This window comes from Impatiens glandulifera, chromosome 1, assembly GCF_907164915.1.
Source record: "Impatiens glandulifera chromosome 1, dImpGla2.1, whole genome shotgun sequence".
Classification (NCBI taxonomy): Eukaryota; Viridiplantae; Streptophyta; class Magnoliopsida; order Ericales; family Balsaminaceae; genus Impatiens; species Impatiens glandulifera.
In genome coordinates this window covers 144,446,673-144,455,523 of record NC_061862.1, presented here as the reverse complement: position 1 = coordinate 144,455,523, position 8,851 = coordinate 144,446,673, and the positions used below count along the sequence as shown (strand labels likewise).

Below are 8,851 nucleotides of genomic sequence, written 5' to 3'. Positions count from 1 at the left end.
AATGAGAATGAGAGAAATTTTATATTCCATCTAACCATGAAGGGATAAATCTTGAAATCTCTAATACAGAAAAGAGACTTCAACTCGGGGATGACACAAGTTTAGCCTTGGGTTTTGAAGAGACTAGCACAAATCGAACTGTGATGGATAGAAAGAAAATGCAGAAGGGGAAGGAGAGAAGGCAGAAATGGAAAGTGAGAAGGAGGCTAGAGTTTGATGCGAAGGAGAAGAAGAATATGAAAATGCGCGCTATTTTATGTTTTTTTTTCCAACGTGGCAGCCCGTAACGAGTCGCTGAATGAATCGTTCCCACAGACGCTCCTTTTATTATTATTCTTTTCTTTATGTATCCAGATGAGAGGGAAAATTTGATGGAATAACCCTCATAAGAGGGTTATTACCACTTTTAGCATGTCATTTATAATTTTATCATTTTTGACCTTTTGCCAAGCAGTTTTACCCTTTATTAAAAAAAAAAATTTGATTTTCATTCTCCCCCGTCGTTTCCCTTTCCCCAGTTCTCCTTTCACTCCCTCTCTCTCGTTTCCAACTTCCCGAAGACGACTGATCAACCCCGAAGACGACGACGACGAAAATCCCCCGAAACATCGACGACGTCCTCTCCCTCGAACCCCGACGAGCCCCGACGACAAACAAGATCCCCCGACGAGAATCTCAACTCCAGAACGTCGAAGGTGAGTTTATCTTCCCCGTTTCTATCCGTTTCTATCCTAGTTCTCCGTTTTATATCCATGCATGCTATAATGGAGGAATGGTTTAGGGTATTGTTTAGGTTTAGGTATGAGTTTAAGTTTAGGTAGTGTTTATTGTTTAGGTTTAGTTTTGGGTTTAAAATGCTTCTGTCGAAGGCTGTTGCAGGGTTTTGGGTTTATTGTCAATGACGACGATGCATTTTCGCAGGCGACAGTGCATCTGTCGCAGACGACGATGCATCTGTCGCAGACGACGATGCATCTGTCGCAGACGACGATGCATACTATTCGTCTGCGACAGATGCATCGTCGTCTGCGACAGATGCACCGTCGTCTGCGACAGATGCACCGTCGTCTGCGACAGATGCACTGTCGTCTGCGACAGATGCACCGTCGTCTGCGACATATGTCATATTTCCTTTAAATTAGTGGTATTTACTTTCATTATTCTGACTTATTGATTTTTTGCAGATGGCACCAACCAAATGCAAAAACAAAACGGTAATTGAGAACTTTCCTGGACGTGTTTCATGGAAATCTACTTGCACCCGCTTGTTAAAGACCAAGGACAAGTTTAATCACTTTGGTCTTATGGAAAGGGCTATGAAGAGTCAATTTCAGTATCTATTGAAAGCCCCGACTGTCATTTTCTCAGGAACAATAATCCACCAGATGTTGATCAGGAAAAACAGCTCCAATTCGAAGGGAATAAGTTTCTTAGTCAATGGTCAGCAGCTTTACTGGGGCATGAAGGAATATGCCTTGGTAACAGGCCTAAATTTTGGAAGATTTCCTGTGATTGAAAACTGGCACGCTGAAGAATGTCCACCCTAGTCCATAAATACTTTGGTGGCAAAACAGTTGTTAAAGTGACAGAAGTTCAAAGTGTTTTCCTCAACTGCTCTAAGAAGGAGGATGCATGGAAGCTTGGGCTCATCAACCTTATTTACCAGTGTCTCTTTGGATCTGATAATAGAAAGAGGGTATGTTTGAAGATCTTCAGCATGGTGGAGGATATGGAAATGTTCCTTCAATTTCCATGGGGAAAGGTGTCATTCAATTCAACTTTGAAGGGTATTGACAAGGACATGAAACATCTTCGGCAGTTATATGTGGAGAAGAAGGAAACTTGCAAGGGGAACTGTGATGTTGCTTATACTATTAGTGGCTTCGCCATAGCCTTCCAAGTTTGGACATATTTGGTTATGAAGACATTTGTCCCCAAATTTGCGGATATGATCGAGGAAAAACATACATTCCCAAGGATATTACTTTTTACAGCCTCCAGAAGCAACACCAACACTAGCCAAGAGGTATCCAATGCCCTTTTCAAATGCAATGTCTTTAACAAGATTCATGAGTCTGAGGAGGAGAAGAGGAACTACTGTGGGGATGACTTTGAAGAAATGGGAGATTACATTTATGATGATTTATTTGAGGTGGATGGTAGGAAGAGAAAGAATGAAGATGGTACTCCCAAACAAACGCCCAAGAGGAGAAAACCAATTAAAAGGACAGCAATTAAGAGGACCGAGAAGTCATTTAGTGATGAATCTAGCGAAGACAGCTCTCGGTCTACTACTCGTGAATCAAGCCATGTCCCTTCAGCAACGAGTCCTCAAAAGAAAGAAGACAGTTCTCCTACTATGCAAGACAAGTTTGATGACAAGTTTGACAATCCGGTGACTAAAGCCCAGAATGATGACAAGTTTGATGAGCTTACAAAGGATGTGAAGGAGTTGACAAGGGATGTAAGGAGCTGAAAACTGAAATGAAGGTAATGAAAGAGGATCAACGGGTTATGTTCAATCACATAATCTAATTATTGGGTGAAATAAAACAACAAAAGAATGATGTTTCAGCTGCTGATGATTTAGTGGAGAAGGATTTGGAAATCAACAAAGATGTTGCTGATGCGAATGATGATGTTGATGATCTGCTGAATGAAAAAGAAGATGCTGTTGATATGAATGATGTTGTTGATCGGTTGAATGAGAAAGAAGATGCTGCTGATGGGTTGGAGATGATAAACAATGCTGTTGTTGTTGATGATGACAAAGATTCTTCTGCTGTTGATGGTTTGGAGATCAACAAAGAAGCTGTTGTTGATGATGATCAAAACAAAGATGCTTCTACTGTTGATGGTTTAGAGATGAACAAAGAAGCTGTTGTTGATGATGATCAAAACAAAGATGCTGCTGCTGAAACTGTTGTTGTTGAAACTGCTGCTGATGAAGAGGCTGTTGATGGTTTGGAGATCAACAATGAAGCCGAGCAGAATGAAAACAAAGATGAAGAGGCTGTTGATGAAGAGGTTGTTGATGAAGAGGCTGTTGATGGTTTGGAGATCAACAATGAAGCCGAGCAAAATGAAAACAAAGATGAAGAGGCTGTTGATGAAGAGGCTGTTGATGGTTTGGAGATCAACAATGAAGCCGAGCAGAATGAAAACAAAGATGAAGAGGCTGTTGATGGTTTGGAGATCAACAAAGAAGCCGAGCAGAATGAAAACAAAGATGAAGAGGCTGCAGCAGTTGTTGATAAGAATGCTGAGTTGGGAAAGAAAGAATTGGCCACGAAGAAGAAGAGGAAGGTGGTTTTGGCCAAAAATAGGTTGCAGCAGTTGGGCAAGAAAAGGAAGATGAATGAAGAGGCTGACATGGGAAAGATGAATGATGAAGAGGCTGACATGGGAAAGAAGAATGATGAAGAGGCTGACTTGGGAAAGAAGAATGATGAAGAGGCTGAGTTGGGAAAAAAGAAGGATGAAGAGGCTGAGTTGGGAAAAAAGAAGGATGATGATGTATTGGTATTGACTCCAACAAGATTTCAGGGACAGAGTTTTCGGAGAAAGAAGAGGTCCACACAATTGGAGAACTACACAGATCCTAATGGAAAATCCTTTAAACTCATTGATCCAGTAACTGTAAATCCTCTTTTAAATTATGATAGCGAACTGTTGGATGAGTTGAAACAATGGCTGAAGCTGGAGGATGAAGACAAGATAAATCTGGTTCTTTTCCATGCTGGTCGAGAATTGTTTAACAAAATGTTGAGGCCTCAGAATTGGCTACATGATCAAGTAAGTTTTTGTTGTTGAAACTATTTTTTGGGTATTGTATTAACAGCAGGTTAAAGAGAAATAACAGGAATTGCATCTGGCGCAGGCGACAATGCATCTGTCGCAGGCGGGAAATGCATCTGGCGCATGCGACACATGCATCTTCGTCTGCGACAGATGCACCGTCGCCTGCGACAGATGCACTGTCGCCTGCGACAGATGCACCGTCGCCTGCGACAGATGCACTGTCGCCTGCGACAGATGCAATTCCTGCTATTTCTTTTCATGTTCTGTGCTTAATTCATTCGATGCTCTATGCTTACTTCATTTTCTCGAATCTGTCGCAGGAGATAGATGCAGCATGTTACATTCTTAAAAAAAGGGTTGCCAATTTTCCCAAGACTTATCAACCGATGGATTTCTCAATATGTGACTGTAATGTCTCTACGAGGTTGTCGTTACGTTATTCAAAGTTCTCCAAAAATCCACAAATATACCAATTCGACGATGACTTGATGGAATATTTCAGGGGTGATGAAGGAAAATTGATGACTTCTTGGATGATTGTAGATAAGGTATATTTCCCTATGAATCTGAATATGAAGCATTGGGTCCTTTGTGAGGTGCAACTACAAGATTGGTGCATCAATGTTTATGACTACGAACAAGGATTTATCAAAAAGAATCACTATGACAAGTTCATGAAACCACTATGTGAAATGATTCCATATATCTTTCTATTTGGAACGACCGAGTTTGACAGGATCAAGTATCCTAAGTTCAGTTTGGAAGGAATGTCATATGTTGTAATACCACACCCAAGAGTCCCCAAGTGCACGAAGAGTGGAGACTGTGGTCTTTTTACAATCATGTATTTGGAGTACCTTACTGCCAAATTGGATATATCAGCTGTGACAACAGAAAACATGGTTTTTTGGAGACAAAAATGGGCAGTTAGGTTGTTCCACCATATAATAGACCCATAGAAAATGGACATAATTTAGCTATGTATATTTTTGAATGTAAACCATATGTATTTATTTTTTAATGTAATTTAGTTTGCTATTTTGAATTCAAATATAATGTAGTATATATATAATTAAGCACAAAACATAAATGAAATGCATTTCTCGCATGCGACGGTGCATCTGTCGCAGGCGACGATGCATCTGTTGCAGGCGGGAAATGAATATGTCGCATGCGCTAGATGCATTTCCCGCCTGCGACAGATGCATCGTCGCCTGCGATAGATGCACCGTCGCCTGCGACAGATGCATTCCTGCTACTTCTATTTGTCCTGCGACAGATGCATTCCTGCATTCCTGAAATCAATCCTGCTATTTCTCTTTGACAACACAACAGATGACAACACTTAAACAGATGATCCAAACCCAATATAACATTTTGATCAAAACCCAAAAACAGATGATCAAAACCCTACCCCAAAAACAGTTTGATCAAAACCCTACCCCAAAAACAGTTTGATCAAAACCCTACCCCAAAAACAGTTTGATCAAAACCCTAAAACAGTTTGATGTACATACAAAAACGGTTTGATCAAAACCCTAAAACAGTTTCATGCCAAAGATTGGGCACTTGATTGTGAAGGTTGTGTAGATTGGGCACTTGATTGTGAAGGTCTTGCAGTAGATGGTGCAGGCATCACTGCTGAGCATGTTGCTCTGTTATGACCTAGACCGCCACATGAGCCGCACCGTCTCCGTTATTTACGAACCTCACCTTGTGATGATCTACGTTTTGTTGTTGGTCGTCCTTTCTTAATCTTCACGGGGGGTTTTAGGCAGACTCGTTTCTTGATATGTTCGGGAATGTCCCAAGCTTCATTATGTTGAAAAACTGGATAACATGTCTTCGCATAAGCCATGCACCACGATTCAGTTGAGTAAAACCTGAAAAATTATACAGTGATAACATAAATTCAACACAACATAAATTGAACATAACATAAATTCAACATAACATATATTCAACACAACATAAATTGAACATAACTTATGGAACAAAAATTCTCTAACCTTGCGCACAACTCATATGGAACCGATTTCCGGAAACGGGCAGCAGCCAGGGCATGCGTACAAGGAAGACCAGATACATCAAATACCCTACAAGTACAAGTTCGACCCTTGAAGTCAACTTGAAAATCAAATTCACCGTCATGCACATGGAACTGAAATCGATTAAGTGGATAAACGCTGTAGAATCTAGCATTTTCGCCTTCCTCACGTAATAACTTTTCATAATATGGAGATAAATGTTCGTTGTGGTTGGATGATTTTTCTCTTCTATGATAAAACCAATCTTGTATTGTGAATCTTAAATAGTCAGCTAATATTGTTATGGGATATTTCCTAGCTTCTCTGCACTGACTATTAAAACTCTCAGCGTAATTACTTGTCATTTGATTGTATCGCGAACCGGGGAAAAAAGCACGACTCCATCTCTCCACTCCAATTTGTTCCAAATATTGAGCAATCCTAGGGTCTTTAGTTCTGATCTTGTCAAAATGCTTCTGAAACGTGGTCTCGGTGTATGCACGAGAAGCCAAATCAAACTCAACATGAAAATTATCAGTTTTAAATTTGGCCATTATATTCATTTTGATGTGGTATGTGCATGCACCGTGATGTGCTTCTGGAAAAACCGCGGACAAGGCGTTGGCAATACTTGGGTGTCTATCGGATATGAAGACGAGATCCGGGACTGATCCAATTTCAACCTTAGTTGTTGCATGAAATATGTCCAAGAGTTATTATTCTCTGAATCAACGACACCAAAAGCAATGGGATATAGTTGCTCGTTCGCATCCAATGCTATCGCAACCAGTAGTTGACCTCCAACTTTATGCTTAAGGAAGTTGGCATCGATGCACAATACAGGACGACAACATCCTATGAAACCCCTAATTGAAACCCCTAAGGACATGAACATATACCTGAAGTGTCCTTCCTCATCCGTCTGGATGTCAGTTATGGTACCTGGGTTCTTCTTCTGCAACATGAATAGGTAGGATGGCAATTCACCATAGGAATCCTCCACAGTTCCTCGCACCGCCATTAAGGCCTTTTCCCTTGACCTCCAAGCCTTATTATATGTCAAAGTTAACCCATAACTTGTATGCATGTCTTCCATTATTTTTTTAGGCATGTGGTCATGGTGATGGTCCATGTATTTAGGTTTGATACACTCCGCAATTACCCATGATGGTGCTTGCCTCACATTGTCTTGTCTCGTCAAAATTGAGCATGTGTGTTCTTTTACAAATTTTCTGATCTCAAACATCTCCGAGAATTTTCCTTTCATAGCACGCAATTTCCACTTGCAGTTTTCAGCCATGCATTTTACAAACCAAAGATTTTTTGTTGACTTCACCACTTTAAGGACAAAGTGATTAGACATCGCATGTCTATGCAACCTCAATTGTATTTCTTTTTTGTTATCAAAAAACGTACCCACTTCCAATGAATTTTCAATTAATGGAGTAGGAGTTTCGATCTCGAGTGGTTCATATGAGAAGTAGTGCTTGGTTCCCTCAGTATGGCTGAATGTATTCCTAACATGGGAAGTGCTTGGTTGACTTGGGAAGACATTTTCCGGCTCAAAAACATCTTGCTCCTCACATACATCTCTCTGCTCAAAAACATCTTGCTGCTCAAATATATCTCGCTGCTCAAACACATCCTGCTGCTCAAACACATCCTGCTGCTCAGATACATCTTGTTGCCTTGGGAATACATCTTGTTGACTTGGGAATACATCTTGCTGCTCAAACACATCCTGCTGCTCAAATACATCTTGTTGCCTTGGGAATACATCTTGTTGACTTGGGAATACATCTTGCTGCTCAAACACATCTCGATGCCTTGGTAAGATATCTTGCTGCTCAAATATGTCATTTTCTGGTCTTTCACTTTGTTCAGTTGAAGGTATTGACTTCTCTACTAAGGAGACACATAGAGGGGCGCGATGATTGGGCAGTGAAGACGAGAGTTCTTGTAAATAGAACGCCACATCGCTATCTCCAATGATTGTTGCAGGAGGAGAATTGATCATTAGCATATTATACTTTACCTTGAACACTAAGTCATATCTTAGTTTGTCCACACCAATAGAATTATAGACAATTGAAGCTAACTCTTCATATGTAGCATTTCGGGGTACATTCACACCACGACACGAACTTGAGACAAAAGAACTAACCCCACAATCATCAGTTTTCCAATCTCCATCAAAGAGTAGAAAAACACCAACATTCATGTGATCTGCAATTGATAAAAATTCAAAGAAGTCAGTGACAGTGACCAGTCAGTGTTAATTGCAAGGAGGAAAATGCAAGGAGGAAAATGCATCTGTCGTAGGCGGGAAATGCATCTGACGCAGACGACAGTGCATCTGTCGCAGGCGGGAAATGCATCTGTCGTAGGCGACAGTGTATTTGGCGCATGCGATAGATGCATTTCCCGCCTGCGACACATGCATTTCCCGCCTGCGACAGATGCACTGTCGTCTGCGACAGATGCACTGTCGCCTGTGACAGATGCACTGTCGCCTTCGTCACCTTCGTCGGATGTATATTTCACTGTAAAACAAATCAGCCAAGCTCTAAAACCATTATTCCATGACATCCTAGACTCTAAACGACAAAACCCTAAAACGACGAAGGTCTAACCTGAATGTTGAAGACGTTCCAGTTTTGTTGATGATGAAGGAAGGATCCGTTGATGATGAAGGAAGCTTGATGATGAAGGAAGCTTGATGATGAAGAACCTTGATGAAGGAAGCGTTGATGATGAAGGAAAGTTGATGAAGGAAGGACGGGGAAAGGACGGTTGGTGGAGAGGAGGGAAAGGGGAGAAGAAAGTGACACTTAATTGAAAGGCGCACTACTGACATTTTAATTTTTTTTTTAAATAAAGGGTAAAACTGGCAAAAGGTCAAAAATGATAAAATTATAAATGACATGCTAAAAGTGGTAATAACCCTCTTATGAGGGTTATTCCATCAAATTTCCCGGTGAGAGCGTAACATTTATTTATTTTCTATTTATTTATTTTCTATA

At 40.7% G+C, this 8,851-nt stretch overlaps 1 protein-coding gene across 1 annotated transcript; it reads left to right on the top strand.

Annotated features, from left to right (window-relative positions):
• Positions 1-1,534: 1,534 nt before the first annotated feature.
• LOC124946245 lies at positions 1,535-5,465 on the top strand. The gene is made up of 8 exons (XM_047486815.1): positions 1,535-2,464; positions 2,563-2,791; positions 2,840-2,955; positions 3,217-3,426; positions 3,547-3,795; positions 3,842-3,844; positions 4,122-4,703; positions 5,349-5,465. Exons 1-8 carry the CDS (start codon positions 1,535-1,537, stop codon positions 5,463-5,465), a joined length of 2,436 nt encoding a protein of 811 aa, XP_047342771.1.
• The last annotated feature ends 3,386 nt before the right edge of the window (positions 5,466-8,851 follow it).

Coding starts and splice junctions, on each gene's coding strand:
- LOC124946245 (XM_047486815.1), top strand. CDS start 1,535: ATGTCCACCCTAGTCCATAAATACTTTGGTGGCAAAACAGTTGTTAAA. Junction 2,465..2,562: donor TGAAGGAGTTGACAAGGGAT/GTAAGGAGCTGA, acceptor AAACAACAAAAG/AATGATGTTTCAGCTGCTGA. Junction 3,427..3,546: donor GAAAGAAGAATGATGAAGAG/GCTGACTTGGGA, acceptor ACAAGATTTCAG/GGACAGAGTTTTCGGAGAAA.